The sequence below is a fragment of the Anomaloglossus baeobatrachus genome, chromosome 5, assembly GCF_048569485.1.
Source record: "Anomaloglossus baeobatrachus isolate aAnoBae1 chromosome 5, aAnoBae1.hap1, whole genome shotgun sequence".
NCBI classification, from domain to species: domain Eukaryota; kingdom Metazoa; phylum Chordata; class Amphibia; order Anura; family Aromobatidae; genus Anomaloglossus; species Anomaloglossus baeobatrachus.
In genome coordinates this window covers 399,383,802-399,410,172 of record NC_134357.1, presented here as the reverse complement: position 1 = coordinate 399,410,172, position 26,371 = coordinate 399,383,802, and the positions used below count along the sequence as shown (strand labels likewise).

Below are 26,371 nucleotides of genomic sequence, written 5' to 3'. Positions count from 1 at the left end.
GAAAACAGTGTTCCCAATGTTCTTTGGGGAACACCTGGTTGAGTTCAGCTTCCCAGGCCCTGCAAAATGGGATAAGGTAGTCCAAGTCACTGGAGATCTGGAAATCAGTAGTTTATATATGCAAGAGATGGCATGTTTGGGGCCCATACTCAAGATGTATATAATTTCAAAAGAGGCCAGAGAATACGAGAGCTCGGTCACCTGACTGAAAGACGAGATGAAGTGTTGGAGTTGTGCATATTTATAACAGTGATGCATTTTTGGTGGGCGCTCCCTTAAGAACGAAAGAAGTGGGAGGATTGTTCCCTGGGGTGCCACATAAAGCAGGTGTAGAGGGTCTTTGTTAGAGCTATCTAGGAAGAGGGTGGTAGAGGCTCCTGGAGGTTATCAGTTACTGGCATCAGCGGAGCCCAAGGTTGAATCAGGTCACTTTTGCCCCCAGGGGCATGTATTCTCAAGGTTTGACTAACGCTATAAACTACTGCGAGCTTGCAATGATATAGTAGAGGCCAGGTCCAGGGAAGAGGTGACACCGACAGAGTACATGTCATGGGCAATACGTACCCAGAGTTTAGACCTCCCACCATGCACCAGGTCGAGAACCCTTGCGTAAGCCACCACCAAGTGTTACCTCTAACAGTCTGGTAACCCCAAACCACCCGCATCCTTTGGTTAGGCCAAAATACTACCCAGAATTCTTGGGCGACCCTTAGACCAAACAAATTGGGTGAATAATTGTTGAATTTTGAGCCAATATGACACGGGGATATTGACAGGTACCGTCTTCAGGAGATACAACAGTCTAGGCAAGGCTATCATCTTGAGGGCGCCAAGTCTTCCAAACCAGAAAATAACCCCCCGGTGCCATGTGGTCAGCTCCCTTTCCAACATAGTAAGAAATTGTTGGAAATTGAGGAGAAATAGTCTGAAATGGTAAGATGGTATAGTGATGCCTTGGTAGCCAATGCTATTACTTTAGGGCCATTTAAAGGGGAAGTTAGGTTGTAATGAGGAGACCAAGCTTTGAGATAGGGATATCTTTAGAGCCTCAGACTTATCAAGATTAATCTTGAAGGTGGACCACCTAAGAAAGTGTTCCAACTTGGACATCAGAGACGGGAGCGCAACAAGTAGGTTTGTAAGGTAAATTAAGGTCATGGGCAAATGCTGTGCATTTGTACTCTTGATTTGCTATCCTGATCCCTTGAATATCTGAGCTCCATCACAAAAATATATAACAAATGGGATAGAGGGCAACCCTGTCGAGTCCTGTTATGTATGGTGAAGTGGGTAGAAAGTGTTGCCATTAATCTTTATGCGTGCTGACGGGCAGCAGTAAAGGGCAAGTATTTTATAAATAAAATTGAGGCCTAATTCAGTATGGCTCAGTGTTTGCAAAAGAGATTCCCAGGATATCCTGTCAAAGACCTTTTCGGCGTCCGATGACCGGATTATGAGGGGAACTCTCTGGGTGTGGGTGTGATGAATGATGTCCAATGTTTTCAGGGTATTGTCCCTGGCCTCTCTTCCAGGGACGAAACCAACCTGATCCGGATGAATCAGGTCTGGCAGGAGAGGATTCAATCTGTTGCCGATAAGTTTGGTGTAGCATTTAAGATCGTTAAGTAGAGAAATGGGCCTATAGTTACCACAAGTGTTGGGATCCTTCCCCGTTTTGGGAATAACCATAATATGCGTAGACTTAGGGCGGCTTTGCACGTTGCGACATTGCACGTGCGAAATCGAAAGTGACGCACATCCGGCGTCGCAGTCGATATCGCAACGTGCAAATCCTTTATGATACGATGAACGAACGCAAAAGCGTCGTTATCGTATCATCGCTGCAGCCTCCGACATTTCCATAATGCCGGTGCAGCGACAGGTGCGATGTTGTTCCTCGCTCCTGCGGCAGCGCACATCGCTGTGTATGAAGCCGCAGGAGCGAGGAACTTCACCTTACCTGCCGCCGGCTGCAATGAGAAGGACGGAGGTGGGCGGGATGTTTACATCCTGCTCATCTCCGCCCCTCCGCTTCAATTGGCCGCCTGCCGTGTGACGTCACTGTGACGCCGCACGACCCGCCCCCTAAGGAAGGAGGCGGGTCGCCGGCCAGAGGGACGTCGCACGGCAGGTATGTGCGTGTGAAGCTGCCGTAGCGATAATAATCGCTACGGCAGCTTTCACTATATATCGAACGTGCGACGGGGGCGGGGACTATCGCTGCAGCATCGGTAACACATTGTTACTGATGTCGCAGCGTGCAAAGCCCGCCTTAGAGTCATCCGGGAAGGGGGTGGTTTCTGAGATTGAATGAAAGGACTCTAGCATCAAGGGGGCAAGGAGTTTCGAGAAAGATTTGTAAAATTTTCCTGTCAGACCATCCAGGCCAGGGCTTTTGTTGTCGGGCTAGTCCTGGATGACATGTAGCAGTTCTTCCAACGTAAACGGTGCCTCCAGTTCCTCAATTATAGCTCTATACACCTCTTTCATTTCAACAAACGTCTTCTTTGTGTAGCGCCCCACGAGACCTGCAGGGCTACTCATCACTGAGCCAGTGGTAGTTGGGGTTGCTGTAAATGGCCTGACCCGCCTCCGTGGCCCCGTCGGCTACATAAAGGCGGGTGAAAGGTGACAGGTAATAGGGAATGGGGGTTTGCTTTGCAGCGCCACCCGTGGTATGCGGCCAGGGATTAGCCGCCACTGTAAGATGTTGCTCTACTCCGGGGCTGAAGGCAAAGCACCTCAGATAGTCCAGCTCCCCACAGGTGGAGCGAGCCTCAGGGAAGACAGTGGTGACGGGGAAGGGCCATTGGCGCCAAAGAGCGGGGCGGCGGTGCCGGCAATAAGAGGCTGAGGTAGCGGTTGTGGTTACAAATCTTTTACTCACAGCATACCGGTCATCACCGTGATAAGCCCAAGCCGAATCCGGATGAATCAGAGGTCACCACCGGTGTTGTGAAGTGTATGAGACCTTCCTCCATTGCGCTCTGTAGTGTGGATCCCCTGGGCGTGAAGCTACTTGGGGACCCCAGTGTCCTTGGCTTTAGTTGCCATCCCGTACGCAGGCAGCGCAAAACTTGTTATGGACCAGACCGTGGCCATGGCTCTATATACTGCTGGTGCCCCGGGACTTTTGTTGGTGGGCAACGGGATGTGAAATCCCCCTTCCTTGCAGATTCTGGTAGTCCAACGTGAAGTATGTTCTACCCTAGGGCTCTGCACCCCAAAGGGGCTGTTGGGGTTCACCCTCTGGCCACCATGTTGTTCTTCTGTCTCACAGCTCCACCCGGTTGTCTCCTGCTTCTCTCTGTCTGCCCGGTGCCCGGTCGGCCCTTCTGAGGGGAGCCTTTCAGCATCCCCTCAGAGGCCTTGCTCTTCTCTGTCTCAAGCTGTTCTCTCTCCTGTGTCCCGAACTATTCTCTAGTAAAACTGTGTATGTTCGCTCACTTCCCCATGCAGCCCCCACCTTCCTGATGAGTCACCAGTGCTTGGGAAAAACCTGTTGCCATGGTACCCACTTGCAGCCCAGTCTGGCGAGAAACCACCTAAGTGTATTGTGTAAGTTGAAACCAGTGGTTAACTTCTTCCTTACCCGGGATGAGCATTGCACCTTAAGTAAGATGCAATACCCTGTGGCAACTGAAGCTTCAGGGGCGCCACACTTGCTGTGTGGCCTTTCAAGTAAAGGAACTTGATGACTTCTCTGTATTCCACTGGGTCATTATCACTCCTCACACCACTTCAGTGTCTGTAAAAGAAAGACCGTTATCAGTTCAGACTTGTAAATTGACACATAACCTAAAAAGACTTATATAATTAAACATGTGAAGTTTCAACGTCCTGCAATAACTAGAAGTGGGTCGGGGGAAATCTTCAAATAACGCCCCCTTGTAGTTCTACTAATACTACAGTTCTACTCTTCACCACATCTGTCACTCAAATAGGAGTCCCTGCCCAGATAGAAACATGTAAGTAAGGAAAATAAGGAGAATGCATTGATCTCTACAACTCAAGAGACAGCTTGAGAATACCCCTTTAAAGTGTATTTGTCACTTCACCTAAACACAGAGTAAAAGCATGGCCTTACTGTCGTCCTCCGCCAAAAATTAAAGCTGCTTTTAATGAACATAGTAAAATATGTTCATTAATATTTTCAATTCTCTAGCTGTATAATTTTCCATTTGCTCTTCTTCTATGGATGGTTCCTCCTTATCAGCACTACCAATACAAGAACTATCCTTTTCTTACTTCCCAGCATGACTTGACCCTGCTATTGTCCAAATGCTAGTCTGTCTTGAACTGAAAATCCGACTTTCTGTTAGGCTGGGCCACACGGGGGACTACTGCGATCCTCGCATGACAGTCAGCTCACGCTGGTAGCACAGCGGAAGCCGAGTGTCATGCGAGTGTCACTGCGACTGAGGTCCGACTGTGCGATCGGACCTCAGCTGCGGGGAGCCGGCCGGCACCGAGGAGGGGCAGACCGGCGCTACGGAGGGGAGGGCCGGCGCTGCGGAGGAGAGGTAGGGATTTATCTCCCTCTCTCCTCCGTTGCCGGCTATTGCCATTCTCGCTCTGTAGTCACAGTACACTGGTGTAATGCGAGTGCAGTGCGATTTTTCTCTCACCCCATAGACTTGAATGGGTGCGAGAGAAACAAGGATCGCATTGCACCCGCAGCATACTGCGACTGTATTCTCGGTCCGATTAGGGCTCAGAAAATAATCGCTCATGGGTGCTGGCAGGCTAATATTGGTCCAAGTGGAATGCAATGTTTCATCGCATTCCACTCGCTCCAATTTTCATGCCGTGTATCTTAGGCCTTATGACCATTTCCAGTTTGACAAACAGGAGAGCAAAAGCAACAATTTGTCTCCACCTTCTGTATTAAAACTCAGTGTCTCTACTCCTAGAGACAGATTACTCTTGACAATAAGCCAAAAAGAAGACACTCAACTTTTGAATGACTCTTTAGGTTAAAAATGCCAGTTTGGGTAAATAAAGTACTTAATTAGTTTGTTGGTCCCAGCACTGCTAAAAATGTAAAGGGAAACTGTTAAGATGATTTTACAACTGAAACTAATGGCATGACTGCATAGGTCATAATTAGTGATGACTTGAGCAAGCGAGATCACTACCGCTTGATACTCAATCGAGCATCGGGGTACTTGAGTAAGTTTGTTACATGAGCCGCATGCTTGAGTTCCCACCCAACATGTTTTGCAGCTGTTAGCCAATCAACATGCGAGGTCTGCCTGCCCCACACGATAACGATGTAGCCAATATGGCATTACTGGAATTATTAATGCTCAGTACACTCTCCTCTGGAAGCAGTTGAGGGACAGTTGATTTAGGAGGGAGAGCTTCGATTGGATGTAGACCAAAGCAGAGTAATGTCCTTCCCCCAACATATTATACACTTGCACCCTTTAGTGCCTTTCATGTGGCACTAAGGGGTGTTCATCATGGTTTAATCCAATAAATAAATAAATTAAATTACAATTTGATAACCAGCCAAGGTAAAGCACACAGCTGCAGGCTGGTATTATCAATTAAAAATACAAGCCCGCAGCCACCCCAGAAGTGTCTCATCACGTTAGATGCACTAATTCTGCCACTTTCAATTGGCTCTTCACAATTGCCCTAGTTTGGTGGTGATCAAATTATTTTTTTTAATAATAGATTGGTGAATAAGGACCAGTCTTTCTTTCTTTCTTTCTTTCTTCTTCTTTGGATTTTCTTTTTTTTTTTTAATAAATTGGTGAACCAGGGCTAGACTTGGGGTGTGTTTTTTTAAATAAAATATTTTTGTGTGTGTTTTTTTTTTTCTTTTAACTTACTGAGTTAGTAATAGGGGTGTCTGATAGACGCTTCTCCATTATGGGTTTCTCATCCTGATCATTTCAGCCCGCCGCTGTCTGCTTTACCTTGGCTGGTTATCAAAAATAAGGGGGAACTTACTTTTTTTTCTTATCTATATCTCTGTCTGTCTATATATCTGTTTATATCTATCTGTCTAATATCTATCTGTATCTATCTCTATTGCAGTCCTTGGTTTCCAAAAATGCTAGAAAAATGCAGGTTAAAAACACATTGAAAACACATAAAAAATGCATCAAAACGATCATTTTATCTGCCAGAAGATGCAGAAACTTCTGCACCAAGTACTCAATGTGTGCACATACCCTAATACTCTGACAACATTGTTCTATGCAGTGAACTGCGAGTCAGAGATGCATCCAGGTATCTTCCCCATGCAGTTCTTATTAAATTTGAGAGCTTTGTCTGACCTGCACAATTCTAGTATTGAGCAGTCAAACAGTTTACTGTTCACTCATCACTAATCCTAGTACAGTCATAAACATTATACTTGTTTTCTAGTAATCCAATGTCCCAGTTTTGATAAGTCAAATTTGAACTCAGTCTTCAAAAAAATTGAACATCCAAAAAACATAGCTGGATAAAAGACATCTTCACCCCCACACTGAACATAAGGGATTAATAACTGGTGAAGTAAGAATCTAATTAAAATAGAGAAAGGGGAACTGATACTTCCATCTGCATTGATGTAAGACCTCCTATTGTGGACAGGTAATTACAGCAGAGGAATGCTCAGGAAAGAGACTGCAAGACTGAGATTTGTTTACGCAGAGGAGGAGAGCTGCCTTCCTAGGTATGGTCCCTTGCATTGATCCATTATTTATGACAGATTTTTGACATTGTGGTGAATGGGGCGTACAGAACGCATTCTCTCATACAGTCACCATAAGGCCCTCAGAACCCCTCCAACCTAATATTGGCTAAATGGATTATGCTATTGTGCCGCCCTCACATCAGCAGCCTGCCGCCGCTGCTCGGATCCGGATCCGCGGTGGCTCGAGGGGTCTCCGGACCCAAGGGTCGGGGTCGCGCAGCCACTCGGAATAAAGGGGGTTATTTACAGAGGATTGAATGGACAGTTCATGACGCCACCCGTGGTGCGTGGTAAGATAGAGTACCACTGCTGCAATGGGGAGTACCAATGGTGTGGGCAGCCAGATGTTTAACCCTTCCACGGGTAGGAGGAAATGCCCCGGGACTCGGTGTAAGTGACAAAAAGGTGCTGTGGGGACGGTTAGGGATCACTTTAGTACTCAGTCCAATAACACTGACACCGACAACCGTGGTAAACCAAAGTTCGTAGTACTGCTGCAGCAGGGAGGGAGCACGCCTGGATTCCGTGCCCATTGGTGTTCCCTGTTAGCCTGTGGCCTTTTCCTTGGCACCTCACTTCTAACTGGTCTCTCTCTCTAGCATAGAACTATCGGGTCCCGCTCACCAGTTTGGCTAACTGGGTGAGCTTGCTCTCAGGGTTCACGCTTGGGTTTTTCTGGACTATGTGGATGTGGTGCAGAGTGTTCCTAGGATTTTGATTAGCCTGTTCTTAGCAACACCAAAGGTCAGGGACCCGTAACTAAGGAGCAGGTGGATACTGTGCAGAAAGGCAGATTGCACAATACCCTGTGAAAACCTGATAGGCCAGGGTGTCACATTCCCCCTTGGTTAAATGTAGCTCGTCCCTGAGCTACAGGACACCAGAGGTTTATTTTTTTTTTTTTAACTGTAGAAAAAGGTAAAAAGGGTTAACATTTTTATTTACACATACATCCCGCATTTGGGAAGCTTGTCACTTAAACGTTACTAATTTTTAAAGAATTCATCTCCTCAACGGTAGGACGCTACCGGTTTTAGTGGTAGCGGAGACTCAACCTGCTCCATTGCAGCCTCTACCCATGACAGTCCAGTCCCAATGTCCCGGATCCCATTAACCCGCCACCCAAACAATCTGAACCCCTGCAAACCTATGATGGGTCCGTGACCAGGTTAAGGTCCCGGGGAATTGTTTTAGACGACTTTGGTGGGCACAGGAGGTGCAACTATATACAATACACTAGTTCGTGTTGGTCACGCCAGTCCTGTGACCGTGGTCCATTTTTACTAAATATAAAGCTTTAACGGAGTCCATGTACTGAGTGTACACATCTTTAGCAATTTTCTAGCAAATCTGGTAATTTTTCACTCTGTTCATTAAAACTTGTCAATTAAGCACTTATTCACTAACGTTTCTATATGAAAAACAATAAACTGTGGAAAAGAACAAACAAAAACACAGATACCTAAGAATTCTATGGCATTAGTAAGCTACTGGCATTCTTTTTCTTTTTAACACTCTTCAAGCTACCGGGTCCCGCACCACTGACACCGGTACAAATTCTTCCTCAGGCATCGTATGCTTGGTCTCCTCCAGGGCATACCAGCCCCGCTCCCCACAATGCCGGGTATAAGTGACCATTTCTTCGGGTTGGCGGTTGCACTCGGGGTGCCCCCAGGCGAGGTGCGGTGCTACGTCCCGCCGGGACACAAACACCCCAGCTGTGAGGCCTGCTTCTCGAATGAACCCCCATCCTTGCTCGGGGTCAAACCGATCCACAAGACCACGGCACCGTGGCCATCTTACTCGTGAAGCAGCACTCCTCACCTGCTCTTTTTCTGCTCTGTTGCGGGTGGCAAGCTCCCACTGTCGCCAGTTTCATGTGCAACTATATACAATATATAACTTGTAACTGTTGGTTATGTCATTCCCACTAGGGGGCATCAGCATCCGGCTTCAGCTCCCTAGCTGGCTCTAGTTTCAAATGAACTCTCGCAGCCCCAACAGCCGTCGGGATGCTGTGCGGCAGTGGAACCGGAAGATCTTTAGGCTCCACTTACGCCTTGTCAGGTTGAAGAACCAACTGTTCCGCAGCCAGGGTTGCAGGGTCCGGGTACTCCGCCTCTGAGGACGGGCCCGGTGATGCGGATGACCGCTGTCATGACAGGAATGAGGGACAGCACCGTGGTTTCTGCAGCTGGAGCTTGACTCAAAGACACCAAAGGTTCCACTGCCGGGGTTGATGCGGGCAGCTCGGCGTCCGCCGAGGATGGGGTGGGTGACAGTGAAGGGCTCACCGTGAACACGGGCGGTCCAAGTCCCTCAGCCGCTGTGGCCGGATTTGGGCAATCAGTAGGGACTGGGTAACCACTTACCCTCTCTTCACATGGGATTTCCATCTCACGGGCTCGCACCGCCATCGCCAGGCTCCTCATCTCTTCCCTCCAGTGGTTTAAGATAAACAGGAACTGCGTCTGCATTCTCCTGCACAGCTGCTCTGTCTCTTCCTCTATCCAAGTCGCAGTCCCAGGAACTGCACATTCTGGTGACCAGTCTCGCTTCGCCATCTTTCCTCTGCGTCGTTCAGGAATGTTATGGCAGAGTCCTGGCATCCCTGCTTCTCTTCTGCTGTTGTTACATTCCTCGGTTTTTACTTCACACTCCTTCGCGCTCTGTGGCCCTCTGGGAACTTCTGGTTCTGGCCTCACACTCAGGACGAAAGGCGTCAGGACAAAATCCTGCTTTGTGCGCTTTCGCGGGGGTGAGATGGCGTTTTGGTGCAAAAAGATTGCAGAAAATGGTGGAATTGGCGGGAAAAGGGATTTTGACTCGCGGTTTTCGGTTCTAAGGCACACGTCACCCAGGTAAGTGGGTCCTGCTCGAATTCTATTCATTACGCCAAAGTTTCCAAGGTGTGCCGCCCCCACGTCAGCAGCCTGCCGCCGCTGCTCAGATCCGGATCCGTGGTGGCTCGAGGGGTCTCCGAACCCGGGGGTCGGGGTCGCGCAGCTACTCGGAATAAAGGGGGTTATTTACAGGGGATTGAATGGACAGTTCGTGACGCCACCTATGGTGCGTGGTAAGATGGAGTACCACCACTGCAATGGGGACTACCCAGTAGGGATGGTGTGGGAAGCCAGATGTTTAACCCCTCCACGAGTAGGAGGAATGCCCCGGGACTTGGTGTAGGTGAAAGGAAGGTGCCATGGGGACAGTTAGGGATCACTTTAGTACTCACTCAGTCCAATAACACTGACACTGACAACCGTGGTAAACCAAAGTTCGTAGTACCGCTGCAGCAGGGAGGGAGCACGCCAGGATCCCGTGCCCGTTGGTGTTGCTTGTTAGCCTGTGGCCTTTTCCATGGCACCTCACTTCTAACTGGTCCTTCTAGCATAGGACTATCTGATCCCGCTCACCCGTATGGCTAACTGGGTGAGCTTGCTCTCAGGGGTCACGCTTGGGATTTTCTGGACTATGTAGTGGGAAAGTCCTATCCCCCTTGTTGCACTAGTACCCCGATTTTGGAGCAGGTGGAGAACGGATCTTGAAAGCTCCGTCCTCATCGGGTAAATTGTCAAGACGCTTGAAGCTCCTTCTCGACCTAGGGTCCACGTACCCTGTCGTGCCCTGGCCCCTGCCCGGTGATGGCACAAGGCCACCGGCTGTCCTCCTTGACAGTCCGTGCCCTTTGTCACGATCCCCTGCGACCGGTTTCCAGCTCCTACCAGGCCCAGACCAACGTCTGCCACCTAGTAAACCAAGGAGCCCAGCTCCTGACCTCCTCTCACTTTCACCTCCAGCACTCTCCCGTGACCTCTCCTCTCGAGAGTCACTCCACACTGACTTGTGACCTCTCCTCTTGAGTCATTCTTCAACTGACTGTCTTCTAACACTCCTGACCTCCCCTTAACCAACCCCCAAAGTGGGCGACCCTATTCCCTTCAGGTCAGCCACTGGTGTGTCTGGTGGGTGTGGTGCAGAGTGTTCCTAGGATTTTGATTAGCCTGTTCTTAGCAACACCAAAGGTCAGGGACCTGTAATCAAGGAGGAGGTGGATACTGTGCAGAAGGGCAGATTGCACTATACCATGTGACAACTTGATGGGCCATGGCGTCACACTATACATACCATGTTTTATCTCTATAGATAGAGAAAATCTTGATAACAAATATGACTATGATATCTTCCCCCTAGGTCCTCCAGGAGCCAGATATTCTTTAGGTTGGGGATTTTATACAGTTCAGAAGGGCCGAGCACATCCCATAATCAGGTCCTGCATGAGCTCATCAAGGGGAGGTATGTGGGCGTAACTTGATCCAATAAAAACAGAAACTGGGGTTGGTCCTTTGAAGGTACAGCTTGCTGGGGGTTCTGTCCATTTTTCCTAAGGAGTTCCTCCCTCCTCTAAGCTCTAAGGCCATTTCAGTGACATCAGGTTTCGTACCCCCTTCTCGCCAAGGCCATTTTCTGTTTTTTGTTTTTTCATCCCCTTCTTCCAAGAGCCATAATTGTTGTGTTTTTAAGTCAATATAGCCATATGAGGTCTTGTTTTTTTTGTGGGATGAGTTGTATTTTGAATGACACTATTCTATAGTCTACCAGCTAGTGTACTGGAAAATGTGAAAAAATTGCAAGTGCGGTGAAATTGCAATAAAAGTTCAATTCCATAATGGTTTGTTGGGGTTTATATTTACCATATTCACTATATGGTAAAAGTGAGCAGGCAAAATGATTCCCCAGGTCAGTATGAATTTGTAGCTACCAAACATGTATAGTTTTTTTTGTTTATTTTTATTTAATTGTTGAAAAAAAAAACCCCAGAAATTTATAAAAAAAAAATATGGCGCTTTTGGTGCAATTTTTTAAGACCCATGAAGCTCTCATTTTTTGCAATCCCTGCCAGTGTCATGGCTTATTTTTGTGCCCTGAATTGATTTCTTTAGTTATACCATCTTGGGGGAGCTGAAATGTTTTGATTGTCTCTTATTCCGTTTTATTGCAATGTTTCGGCTACCAAAAAATTATAATTCTGGCATTTTGATTTATTTTTCTCATTACGCCCTTTACTGATTGGATTAATTTATTTTATATTTTGAAAAATCTGGCATATCTGAACTCAGTGATACTAAATAGGTGTATTTTTTTAATTGTTTTATTTTCAATGGGCCAAAAAGGGGATGATTTGAACTTTTGTGTTTTTTTTATATTTTGAAATGTCCCACTTTTTAATGTTTTTTCTAATCCCCTTAGAGGACTTGAAGCTGTGATCGTGAGATTGCTTGTGCTGTATCGAGCAGTGCATCAGCGCCGCTTTGTACAGCAGAAATCCTGACTTCCTATGAAAGCGGGCTTGAAGCCAGCATTCACAGGATGTTTGCTATGACAAACACAGGGGTCATCAGCTGACTTCCAGCTGTCATGTCAAGCCATCGGCGCCCTGCAATCACATCATGGGGCCACCAATGGGAGCAGGGAAGGACACGTTCCACGCCGATGCTATCAGAGATTGACAGCGGGTTTTAACTATTTAATAGACATGGTAGGATCTGAGATCTACCAGGGTCTTTTAGAGGCACATATCAGCTGATCAGATCAGTTGACATGCAGGGAAAGATGTGGGCTCGGCATGAGAGCCTGCATCAAAGTCATAGAGATGACATAGTACATACCAGTACGTCCTATGTTGGTAAGAGGTTAATTTTCTTTTGTCTTTTCCTATTATTTTATGTAATTGTATATGCTGTATTATTTTGTTCTCCTTTATAACATTTTTTTAATATTTTTATAAACACTGTCTACTTTTGGTTTAAATATATAAAATTGAATAGCTTTGTTCCTCTTGATCTTCAAACCGAAGTCATACGCTACCTGTAACGGGTGTCCAATCAGCCTGTAAAATAATTAGTGATGGCAGCTACTAGTTGTTCCTTTTGCTATTGTAGAGTTGACAGTGACTGTAGAAAGGTGTATACACTGACGAGCAAAAGGGTTACAATGTTTAGAACTTTTGACTGTTAGGGGTACTTTTCATACTACGACATCGCAAGCCGATGCTTGCGATACCTAGCGCAATAGTCCCCGCCCCCGTCGCAGCAGCGATATCTTGTGATAGCTGCCGTAGCGAACATTATCGCTACGGCAGCGTCACACGCACTCATCTGCCCTGCGACGTCGCTCTGGCCGGCGACCCGCCTCCTTCCTAAGGGGGCGTGTCGTGCGGCGTCACAGCGACGCCACACGGCAGGCGGCCAATAGAAGCCGAGGGGCGGAGATGAGCGTGATGTAAACATCCTGCCCACCTCCGTCCTTCCGCATAGCCGGCGTGAGCCGCGGTGACGCAGGTAAGCTGATGTTCCTCGCTCCTGCGGCTTCTCACACGCGATGTGTGCTGCCGCAGGGGAACGAGGAACAACATCATACTGTTGCTGCAGCAAAATTATGAAAATGTCAGACGCTACACCGATGATATGATTACGACGCTTTTGCGCTCGTTAATCGTATCAAAAAGGATTTACACACTACAATATCGACAGCGACGCCGGATGTGCGTCACTTTTGAATTGACCCCACCGACATCGCAGCTGCGATGTCATAGTGTGCAAAGTACCCCTTAAGGTCCAGTCACACTAAACAACTTACCAGGGATCCCAAGAACGATAGGGATCGCTGGTAAGTTGCTAGGAGGTTGCTGGTGAGATGTCACACTGCGACGCTCCAGCGATCCCACCAGCAACCTGACCTGGCAGGGATCGCTGGAGCGTCGCTACACGAGTTGCTGGTGAGCTCACCAGCAACCAGTGACCAGCCCCCAGCGCCGCGTGGAAGATGCTGCACTTGGTAACTAAGGTAAATATCAGGTAACCAACCCGATATTTACCTTGGTTACCAGCGAACGCAGCTACACGTGCAGAGAGCAGGGAGCAGCGCACACTGAGCGCTGGCTCCCTGCTCTCCTAGTTACAGCACACATCGGGTTAATTACCCGATGTGTGCTGCAGCTAAATGTGCACAGAGCAGGGAGCAGCGCACACCGCTTAGCGCTGGCTCCTTGCTCTCCTAGTTACAGCACACATCGGGTTAATTAACCCGATGTGTCCTGCAGCTACATGTGCACAGAGCAGAAGCCGGCACTGACAGTGAGAGCTGCGGAGGCTGGTAACGAAGGTAAATATCGGGTAACCAAGGACAGGGCTTCTTGGTTACCTGATGTTTACCGTGGTTACCAGCCTCCGCAGAAGCCGGCTCCTGCTGCCTGCACATTTAGTTGTTGCTGTCTCGCTGTCACACACAGCGATGTGTGCTTCACAGCGGGACAGCAACAACTAAAAAATGGCTCAGGACATTCAGCAACAACCAACGACCTCACAGCAGGGGCCAGGTTGTTGCTGGATGTCACACACAGCAACATCGCTAGCAACATCACAAAAGTTGTTCGTTAGCAGCGATGTTGCTAGCGATGTTGCTTAGTGTGACGGGGCCTTTAGGCTCCATATCTCACCATCCACTACAGCTTCCAAAATGAGACCACATCTATTTGATAGACAAACATCTTAGCTATCTTGAACACAAATTTGACTGGCAACTATTTAGAATATGATTAGTTATGCAGATTTTTGTCATGTGATTGTGTATTTATTCTATGAGCTGGAATCGATTGTGTATATGCTATACGTTCACTGTCAGTTCCCTAATAATTGAGCTTCGTAGTAGAAACAGCTGCAGCCCTGTAAATTAATTATTTATTAATTGTGTAATTGTCCTGACGATTAGGGACAACAGAGTGCTATTCATGACAAATTAAAGGCGGCGGGTTGGAAGGGGGAATATCTATTTGACCCCCCCAGTTGTCTCTGTGACAACCTCACATGCAAATTAGCCAAAAAGTCCATTTGAGGTATGTCAATGCATCCATCCAACCTATCACCAATGACAGGTATACTTTTAATTTCTGTACTGTATAGCCATAATAGTAAAATCACCCTGACAGATTCCCCTTATGTCTTTTAGGTCATCATTCATGATAAGAATTTTTCCAAAAAATATTTGGGATGACAGATCTCTATCACCTTGGTGCTAAATACTTTAAAATGTAGAATCTTATGCACACATGTGAGTGGAGAAACTTTATAAAGGTTTGTGTTCCTACAAGTAATACTTAACCTATTTGCCTCTGTTGTCAGAGTTTCCATAGATAACCCTCTCACATGTTAGTTCTAGTAGAGAAGGAGTTAACACCTTTAGATGGTGTAATTATACTCTAGAGTCTGGAAGCTGCGGCTGAGTTATTTGTGGTAGGTTTCTCAGAGTACCTTGCTGCGAGGATACTGTATTCGACTTGGCAGATCAGCCTCCACCTCTGACACACCTTGTTGGTATAATATGAATGAGGGTTAAAAGAAGGAGCGAGTTGTTATTCAAAATAATAACACGAAGGATTGAGCAATGGGAAACGTAGTTAATAAGATGACACAACCCTATTTGCCTCACTAGGTAACTCCCACTTTGAAAGACATAAAGTACACTAGCAAAGACTCGCGTCTGCTACACAACAGCCGGGCTGATGAGAGTTGATGTTTGGTGAAGGTCTTCAGCTGATGTAAACATGAGCCACTTCTCTAGCAGATTCCTATCATCATCAACCCCTTTAGTTAATGGAGGCCTCGGGGAGTCCTACAGCTCTTCAACATACAGTATTGGAGGTGGAAGCCAGGTCTCAGTATCCAGATGCAACTCTGTTTCTTCTGGGGTGGGAAGCTATAATTACTCAAAGGATTATGGTGAAGGTCTACTGTCCAACAATGGCAAGGAGACAATGCAGAATTTGAATGACCGACTCGCTTCTTATTTGGAGAAGGTTCGATCTCTGGAGGAGGCCAATGCAGACTTGGAGAACAAAATTCAAGAATGGCATAAAAATAGGACACAAACAAAAAAAAGAGACTACAGTGCATATGAGAAGACCATTGCAGAACTTCAGTCACAGGTATGAGATGTCAAATATGTTGGTGTCTGACAGCGCCGGTGTGCTGATCCTTGACATAACATACTAATTATATGTATGGTACAAAAACCTGATTTGTGGTGTAGGGAAATGGTGGTGTATGTGTCACTGTATTACTCGGAAGTGGTAATGGTGGTCAAATAAATTGTCACCTGCCTTTCCAAGAAACAGATATACCTCATATGTGCCAGATAGTGAAGCTCTGATATATTTGTATTTGCAGGTGGTTATTCTACAGCTTTATATAACTGACTTTTATGATGCCTTCCAAACATCTCCCACTGTCATGTCTTGTTGTGTCTGCCCTCCTCACTATGCTCAGGATGACGTATTCTTTACTTTTTCACATTGGTTAATCCTTTAAGATGTGAAAGCTTCTATTACAGGCTTTTATCTTTCCTAAACAAACCTCTTCCTTAATCCACAGGTTCCAGCAGTCTTATCATCACAGATTGTGTATTGTTAAGTATAGATTTCGTATAGGGACAGTGGGATTTGAAGATGTAATGATGGTTATTAAATATTTGCGGTCATGGTGTCAAAGACATCTTTCCGTGGGTAATTATCTTTTCAGAAATGCTGTATGACAAGCAACATGGCTGCCTTTAGTGCTTCTACCATGGTTGTCATCCAGCCTGTCACTAGAGGCTTAAGGAACATGTACAGAGGCAGATTAATGCCCATAATGGTTGGCAGCACATCCCTCATGTACATGAGAAGATGTGCTGCAAACAATGTATGAGCTTTTAGGCCACATGAAAGATGCAATCAGCATTTGGTTGTTTGTCAAATGCCTTTTCGGCAAGTTATTGACCCACAAGAATGAAATTGGTTAATGCTAACTGTGCCAGTAAAAGATGATCTATGTGCCCTCCAGTAGCTTTACATCATAGCTCTCTACATATGGTACTGAGGATAGTGAGTCTCTCTCATTTCTAGCTTGATACAAAAGCAGCTCCAACACCTCATGACTTTTCTTTTTTGAATGTAATACGCTGGCCTTACAATTTAGATGGTTGGCAGACAACTTTTTCTCTTTAACTTCCCCAAATATTTACATGCTCCGCTTCCCTGAGTTAACTTATCTTCCCAAATGGGAGGCATATGAAAGGACACTTAGGACACTCCTTCCAAATTCATAAGATTAAACACTAAAGGGGTTGTCTAGTATTTGACAATCAATAACCTATCCATGGGATAGGTAATTAATATGAGACTGGTGAGGGTCTGGCACATGGCGCCCCCAACGATCAGTTGAAATCTGTTTTAGCAGTGACCAGACACAAGTAATTACATAGCAGAACTCTTTTTGGATTCTGCCAAGTACTGGACTTTATCTCACATTCCCTTGAATGAGAGATACACAGTAGTAATTGACAGATGACAATAAGCAATGTTCAAAGCTGATGTGTTCTGCCCCACAGATCTTGTATGTTCAGGTTTCGGCTGATTGGTAGAGGGTTGCAGGTGTCAGATCACCACCGATCTCATATTGATGACCTATCTAATGGATCTCACTTGCACTCAAAATGTTCTTTTTAGCCAAAGCCACTATGCGATCCATGTTGAGTCCAATCACTATTTTAGCGAAAATATAAAAAAAGACATGCAGAAAATACATCCTCTTTACTGCCCCACCTGGGGCTTAAGAAGCATCTGAAGCATAAGGTCCATTATAGTAACTTCTTCTAGTATCACAATGAAAATATTGTGGGAAAAACACTACTTGACTAAACAGGGTTCTGAAAAATTTTAGGTCTTTTTTACTATTACTACATGAACTCTTTTATGGACCACCTATGCAGGGGAAGGACTTTCATTTTTCTTGCACAGTATAGATCCATAATATAACACCTATAGAGAGCTATGTGCCATACTCTACCGCCATGTGCCATTGTTGTCATATGGAGGTATTTAAACATCACACTGTATTATTGAGTTTTTCTCCTTAAGAAACATTGATTCTATGATGTAAACCAAAATGGAAGATATGATGTCACAGGGATCATAAGGACTGAGTGGGTACACTGCATGCCATTGAAGACAGCTTTTCTGTATGTGTGAAGTCTAAAAGATGGCGATACACGTTTACATGGCGATACACTACGATACACCAGGCGAAGACCAAACTATCTTTCTGAGAACAGTCTAGAAATAATCTGTCACAAAAAGATTGTTTGTGAACTACTCATTATTATCACATGGAAATTGTAATTATGGCTAATTTCTAGATCATGGTGGTGGACTAAAATGATCCATCAACCAGTGAACAATTGTTTTAATCAACTTTAGATTGTTGGGACTGGCTATCTCTAACATGTCCTCTGTGAGATCTTCTAGGTGTCACATATTTAATTAACAGGAACCAAATTTAAATAATGATCATATAATTTTCCAGTAAGTAATAAAAATAGGCCACACAGAGACATTTAACTTAAAGAGAGATATAGGATATTCAGCCAAAAAAGAGCTAAAGATGGTCATAGCCATATAAAGTTTCATTAAAGATGATCAAACCCGAAAAGTAAAGTTCAGTGTTCGTACCGAGCACAGATTTTACCAAAGGAACAGTGTTCGAGTTCAGAGTACATACCAAACACAGACTTTACCAAGAAAAGAGTGTTCGAGTTTGGGTGCTTTACGTATGCTGACCACTAGAGTGAGCATCACTGTGCTCAGGTGTACTCGGTGCTCGGCCCAACATTACCGGATGTAGTGTGTTCTAAAAAAATGGAAAAAGCCCACCTTCCCCTGTAAATGTTCTATTTATGGCTGGCTGTATGTGGGAGGAGACCTCAACTGCCAAATCAGCGATTTCCTTTGGGGTTCAGATCAAGTCCGCATCCCAAACCAAACTTTGTTTAAAGTCCAACTGAACATGCCGAACTGAATTTCAATGGGTCCGCTCAACTCTAGATATAATACCACCAATTGTGCGTAACTGTCCCAATAGTCTATAATACCAGTAGGCTTCATTAAGACTGATGGATCATTGGCTTAGAGGTTAAAAATGTTTACAAGGATCATCATGAGGACCTGTTATGAGAACCAAAGCTATGCTATCATAAAATGGATAGCAATATGTCTATGGCCAACACAACCACACATAATTAATAACTTCAACAGAATCAATGCTTGACAATGGTGACATATTCATTAATATAGAGTGATTTATAGTACACATGATGAACAAAGCATTTACATTTTAATATCATGATTAATAAAATGACACCCAGCATTATTGTGCTAATAAACATCATCAAGGTTCCTTTGTAGTCCTACGCGGTAACTGAATTAGTCACTTCAAGGATCATTTGCAAGTTTCATAAAATGACAACTTAAAATAAAACCAAAAATATATTATAAACGTAACATTCACTATATAACCTAAACATAACATTAAAATGAGGTTAATCAGCTCCTTATTCTTGTACCCATTATCCATATTTCTTTCTACTATTGTATATGAAGACATGGTAGGGCATTTATGATCTACTGAGCTACAATGTCCAATTTGGATCATTCTACAATGATGATCAATAAAATCCTGAGTTTGCATAAAACTCATGTGTGAAAACAAACAAGCTGTTTATCCAGAAACATTCATGTGTTGAGGACCAGTAATAATCATGAATGGGGAACTCATAAGAAGTGTCCTCTAAATTGGCCAATAAATTGCAGTACCTTCATATTCCCAAACAAAGTACCACCTAGAACCTATAGAACGTAATGACCACACTTGGTATCGCCTGGTCATTTAATTCCAGAGTAAAAAAAATTATGTGACCTGCACACAATTTAAGGGATTATAGATTATGACATAAATCATTTATAACGTAGCATCATTACATTTTAGATTTACATTGATTGGGAACCTTTTTTGACAGTACAATGAAAGGTTAAAAAGGGTTGTTCACTACTAACCCTCAACTAAAATAAAAAAGATTATACATGCCTCCCATGCTGGTGCTGTTACAGTAGTGTCAGAACTTGCATTTTGGGGGCTCACATGAGGTTGTAATGTCACATGAGCCCCACAACTAATCCCCTATGGCTTCTCTCTCCCCGCCTTTGAGTGCAGGAGCAATCAACAGGAAATTAGAACTAAAAATGCTTCAAAACAGTAAATTTATTAGTACAAAAAGATCATAAAATCGAAAATTACAAGGTCAAAAGACCAGGCAAATATTAAGGCACAAGAGGGGACAAGGATGAAAGAGGGCAAGGAAAACCGGAAATCTGCACATAGTATAGAACCTTAGTTTCAAGTCTCCCTACCTAAACCATATATGTCAAAGGGTAAACAATTAGAAGTGTCCAAATAACTTGTAACATACCAAAATCTAAGGCATAAAATGGACATGTAACCCTATGTCAGGAGTGGTGAACAGGATACACAGGCGGCAATGTTGGAACACATGCACCATATGCCTCAATGGTGAGAGTATAAGAACAATAGTTCATTAAGGTTGAAGAGGTCAGACCAAATAAGGAGGACACTGATGCATGTGCACACTACATTAAAACCAACCTGTGAACCTGTATGATGTGAAACAGAGGATTGCAGAAAAACTCCGGAGGTGACCAGGAGGGTGGAATTCCCCCCCCCCAATAGAACTCCAACGTACGTTTCACGTTTAGTGGTGTGTTCGCTTAAGCAGAATAATTTGGGGAAACGTGGAATGAGAAAGGGTAGTCATAGTAGTGGACAACCCATTTAATTCGGCTGATGGTTATCCTCACTAGCAATCTTCATCTAATTGGACTTTACTATTTATGAATAAAACAAAAACTACAATAACTGTTCACTTGACAACTTGGATATAGGAATACACATTGATGCATATTATTTATTAAATCTATATATTTGGTCTTGATTTTACATTATATCAAAATGTCTAAAGCCCTGTCATATTTTCCTATCATGGTAGCAAAAATGGAAAGTTTAATATAGCCTAAAGAATTACTTCAAAGACTTCCTTCAGAAAAAAGATTCTTACTATTCTAGCCAATTCAAAACTGAAAGTCTTACTGCTCCCGATAAACTATAGACCACTATTTTCTATAATTGAGAACAGTCAGACTTTTTTAACTACATCTTTGATCCTACATACTTCAAACCATCAGACTCCAAATCCCATTGCTTAAATCTATGTAATCTCACTTCCAAACTAACCTAATTTCTAAAAAAAAAAGCTTGCAAAATTCTTTGATGGAGCTGTTAGAGAACTAGTTTCTTGTTCTGAGACTTGGGCATCAAGAATGAGGTTCCTCAGTCTTATCGAACTGTCCATGTAGCATTTTATGACTCTTTCTTTTTTATGAGCGCCAATGAAATAGGGTCATCTTTGCTTTACAAAAGAAGCTCCTAATGATGTCAAATTTTTGAAACAATAAGCAGAGGCCCAATACCCCAAGAATCGGTTCCTGTTTTATATGTCCCATTTTCAGTAACATAAAGGTGTAGGTCAGAAGATAACAATTTAGGACTTTGTGTAATAAATTCTAAATGAAAAATTTCTGAAAAGTTCATCCTTAATGTAAAACTGTCATCGCATTGAACAATAATTCAGTCATGATGATCACAGTAGTCATAAACACATATCTGTGTGGATGATATACTTGAGAATCTAGAAGAATAACTACATTTTGAAGATATCAAGTTAATGTTTAGCGACTGGGATTTCCTGAAGTTTATCGGAATGTGGTCAATCAGTCGTTACCAAAAACTGGACTGAAATGTAACCGTTCACAAATGTCTATAGTTCTTTGTGTGTAAAAGTTCCCTCAATGGGGATGTAATTTCAGATGTGCAGACAGAAAAAAATTCACTTAACAGTAATCTAGTACCATGGTATTCTGTTGACATATCTTCTTGATTTTCACACATGGACAATAACTTCTGCTCCAGGCAGAAAGCCAGAGAACTATGTTTACAGGGCAAAAATTAATGAAGAAAACAATACCACTGCATATTGAGAGCCCATCCACATACTTTAGTTCCTACTGCTGATCCGTAATACAGAATGCATAGATCTCTATGGACCCACTAAACCACTAAAGAAGATTTTATGGACTCTGTCTTAGGCTCCTTCACACATCCATGCAAAAAATGAACTTTTTGCAAGGTCCGTGGTGTAGGTCCGTATATGTGTCCATGTATCCATGTGTGTGTGTTCCTTGTGCTGTCTGTATGATATTCGTGTGACATCCGGAGAGCATATGGACAGCATGAACTTGGATACTTACCTGATCCGACACTGCTGTTGCTTCCGGGTTTGCAGTCAGTGCAGTGAATATTCATGAACATAACGAGCAGGACCCAGAAGCAACAGCGGCACCAGAGACAGGTAAGTATAAAATTACTATTTTTTGAGCGACAAGTGTTTTTTCCGGTACATGTCACACTGATGACACACGGATCAAATCAGTGTGTGGTCCATGTGACACCTGTGCTCCTGGAAGAAACCAGACATGTCGCTCCACACGGACGTGTGGGCAAACCCATTGAACTTAATGGGTCTACGTGTGTCTGTGTCTCCGGTACGTGTGGAAATGGACGTCACATGTACCGGAGACACAGATGTGTGAAGGAGGTCCTATGGACTGTTTTTTTCTAAAGGAATCTTTTAGAGAAGAATGCCTTCATAGCAATGCAAAGACTCTTTTCCCAGTGCCCATTAAAAAAAATACTGTGACCTTTTGAAGTTGTAGGAAAATATGTGGGTTATTATCATTGTAAATACCATTTCACAGTTCCCAGTAATTACTTGTCATGTGTCCTGTCATAATTCGGAGATGTAAACCTATATTACGTACTGTGGATTTTCTATTGTTTCTTTTTTTTTTCAATTTGTCCATGAAAAAAATGTTGCCTATCTTTGATTTTTGTATAGGTTGTAAAAAACATTAGGTTGACAGCCCTGATTATAACCGGCACATTGTCACTGGAGCACCCTTTTACAAATTTTTCATTTGGGCTAACCTTTGGTTATTAGTTGGGAACTTAGGCTGAGGCGACACGGGGATTTGTGCAAGTCCTCGCATGACACTCGACTCACGGTTGCAGCACAGCAGGAGTCAAGTGTCATGCGACTGTGGTGTGATCAGACTACAGTTGCGGAGGGGAGGGCTGGCACAGTGGAGGAGAGGGAGCAATTTATCTCCATTTCTCCTCCGTTGCCGGCTGATGTGAGAATCGCACTGCTCTCACGTTACACCGGTGTAACACGAGAGCAATGCAATGTTTCTCTCGCCTCATAGACTTGAATGGGTGCAAGTGAAACAAGCTTGCATTGCACTCGCAGCATGCTGCGACTGTTTTCTCGGTCCGATTAGGGCTGAGAAGATAATCGCTCATGGGAGCAACCCCATAGAGGTTGGTCCGAGTGGAATACAATTTTTTATCGCATTCCACTCGCTCCGTATTACTCGCCGTGTGTGCTAGGCCTTAAGGCCAATATTATCAACAAAAGTCTAAAAATGCATGAGAAACTTTTTGAAAAGTGGAATTAAATGTCCTGCAGTGACACGTACTATACCACATCTTTATAGGTACCAAAGCTGTACAATTGCCAGCCTATAAAACAGTTACTGGTGCTTTGTCTAGATTTAATTGGCATCATGGGTATGCAGTTTTTAACACTTTGTGGTTTTATGTGGAATTAATTTGATGTTCTAGTTTCCTCCCACAGCCCCAAAACCTTGTTTTTACGGGATTATCTGTTACATAATGTGAGTGACTGTGCCCAGCATCACCATGTAAATAGTACTACTAGTTTGCTTAAGTACATAAGATCTGAATGTGAATCATCTAATGTAGGAAAGATATCACCTGGTTCAGTACTGTACTCTATTAGCAACCTGTGGTTTGTAGCATAACCAACAAATGTCCTATTATCACTTTTAATTGAACATGCCTCTGATATGAAAGCAAAATAATTTGCAACCAACAGATCAATCCCTTTAATATTTCACATGGAATCTAAGAAAGATGTATGGTTACATAATTTTGACTAATGCCATAACAGCAACAAGTTTTGCCTACTAAAAACATTGCAAACCAGCCCTCTGCTTGTGTGCACTTCTTATTGTCACTGCTCAACTGGGTGAATTACCGTAACAACATACAGGAGAGTATGGTGTGAATGCTAAAATCTTTCTTCCATCTAGTGACAATATACCAGACTATATCAAGAATAGACAAGATGAAAGGACTGGAACTACCATTGCTTCTCTCTTCAAAGAAGTACAAGTCCCACAATGGCACGCAACACTTCAGGCTTGCCACCAATAAATAAATACTGTTGCATACATACATCCATATGGCCAAAACCACAGCACTCATAATCTGCATTTCGAGGGTTTCCTTATCATATTAGTGGCACAGGAGATGGTGTAAGTCACACCAGAGTCTGCTCCTGTGACTACTGCCCCAGTCACAGGCGCCGCCGTATTCCCACTGTAGGTGGTGCTGATGATAGGGGAGGAGTCAGTACCAGTAGCTCTGATGGGCACAGTCGCCGCCTATCCACCAAGCTTGGTCTGGCTGAGACTTGCAGTACCACTGGCTGACTGTAGGGGTGTGTGCCTTCCAGCTGAAGTTATCAACTTACACTCCAGCCAATTGGAAGGCACCACAACCTTTTTATATCTTCAGTGGTCTGCTGTTCTATAAAAACCACAAAGAACTATATCAAAAAAACACCAAAAAGGAGCCAAGACAAATGATATGTGCACACACAGAATGTGGTGAGCCTTCCTCATAAAGATGGCTGCAGCCGAGGTGCAAGATGCTGATGTCACAGCCACTCAACCTCCACACTAGGGGGAAGGGGCGGCTGCTTAGCATAAGACATGCACACTAATAAGGCTTGCACTGGGAGCCCATCATATAATGAGTGAAATGCACAGTGTCTGAACTGTGACCTATAAATGACGCCAGAAACCGAGGCCAGGCGGGCAAAACAGCACTATATAGGTGCATCTCGCACGGATACACGAGACGCACAGTGTCTGAATAATGGCCTATAAATGACGCACAACACCAGGTCCAGGCGGGTCAGTTAGCACTATGAGTACATAACACATGACAGGCTCACCATTTAACCACCTGAATTCAAAAGGTCCACACACATCCTGCAAAAATGGATAAAATGTGCCATACCTCAAATAGTGAGATATTAGTTTATATTTTGGCCCAAAATATGTAAGCTCGCAATCCGTTCGTCAAGGATTCTCACACTTGCGAGTCCCTACACTGAATTAGTTAGAAAAACCACAAAGAACTATATCAAAAAAACACCAAAAAGGAGCCAAGACAAATGATATGTGCACACACAGAATGTGGTGAGCCTTCCTCATAAAGATGGCTGCAGCCAAGGTGCAAGATGCTGATGTCACAGCCACTCAACCTCCACACTAGGGGGGAGGGGGGCTGCTTAGCATAAGACATGCACACTAATAAGGCTTGCACTGGGAGCCCATCATATAATGAGTGAAATGCACAGTGTCTGAACTGTGACCTATAAATGACGCCAGAAACCCAGGTCAGGCGGGCAAAACAGCACTATATAGGTGCATCTCGCACGGATACACGAGACGCACAGTGTCTGAATAATGGCCTATAAATGACGCACAACACCAGGTCCAGGCGGGTCAGTTAGCACTATGAGTACATAACACATGACAGCCTCACCATTTAACCACCTGAATTCAAAAGGTCCACACACATCCTGCAAAAATGGATAAAATGTGCCATACCTCAAATAGTGAGATATTAGTTTATATTTTGGCCCAAAATATGTAAGCTCGCAATCCGTTCGTCAAGGATTCTCACACTTGCGAGTCCCTACACTGAATTAGTTAGAAAAACCACAAAGAACTATATAAAAAAAACACCAAAAAGGAGCCAAGACAAATGATATGTGCACACACAGAATGTGGTGAGCCTTCCTCATAAAGATGGCTGCAGCCGAGGTGCAAGATGCTGATGTCACAGCCACTCAACCGCCACACTAGGGGGGAGGGGCGGCTGCTTAGCATAAGACATGCACACTAATAAGGCTTGCACTGGGAGCCCATCATATAATGAGTGAAATGCACAGTGTCTGAACTGTGACCTATAAATGACGCCAGAAACCCAGGTCAGGCGGGCAAAACAGCACTATATAGGTGCATCTCGCACGGATACATGAGACGCACAGTGTCTGAATAATGGCCTATAAATGACGCACAACACCAGGTCCAGGCGGGTCAGTTAGCACTATGAGTACATAACACATGACAGGCTCACCATTTAACCACCTGAATTCAAAAGGTCCACACACATCCTGCAAAAATGGATAAAATGTGCCATACCTCAAATAGTGAGATATTAGTTTATATTTTGGCCCAAAAAATGGCGAAATAGGAGAGGAGTCGGTGCCAGTGGCTCCGGTGGGCGCAGGCTCTGCTCATCCACTAGGCCATGTTTCCCTTAGACCTACAGTACCGCTGGCTGACTGTAGGTGGTATGTGTCTTCCAGCTGAAGTTACCACCATTCAGCAACAGCAAATGGGAAGACACCATTTCCTCAGTACACATAACATTTCATCAGTACACATAACATTGTTGGTTATAAGTGACTAATGCGGGCTACACACGAGACGATATATCGTGCGATATGTCGGCGGGG

At 44.3% G+C, this 26,371-nt stretch overlaps 1 protein-coding gene across 1 annotated transcript in view; it reads left to right on the top strand.

Moving 5' to 3' along the window:
- The first annotated feature begins 15,219 nt into the window (after positions 1 to 15,219).
- The window catches only part of LOC142311617 (keratin, type I cytoskeletal 19-like), a 59,370-nt gene continuing 48,218 nt past the window's right edge, over positions 15,220 to 26,371 (top strand). The window contains exon 1 of the mRNA XM_075350180.1: positions 15,220 to 15,677. Within this exon, the coding sequence (XP_075206295.1) occupies positions 15,297 to 15,677 (381 nt within the window). The 5' untranslated portion in view covers positions 15,220 to 15,296. The remainder of the gene's footprint in view (positions 15,678 to 26,371) is intronic.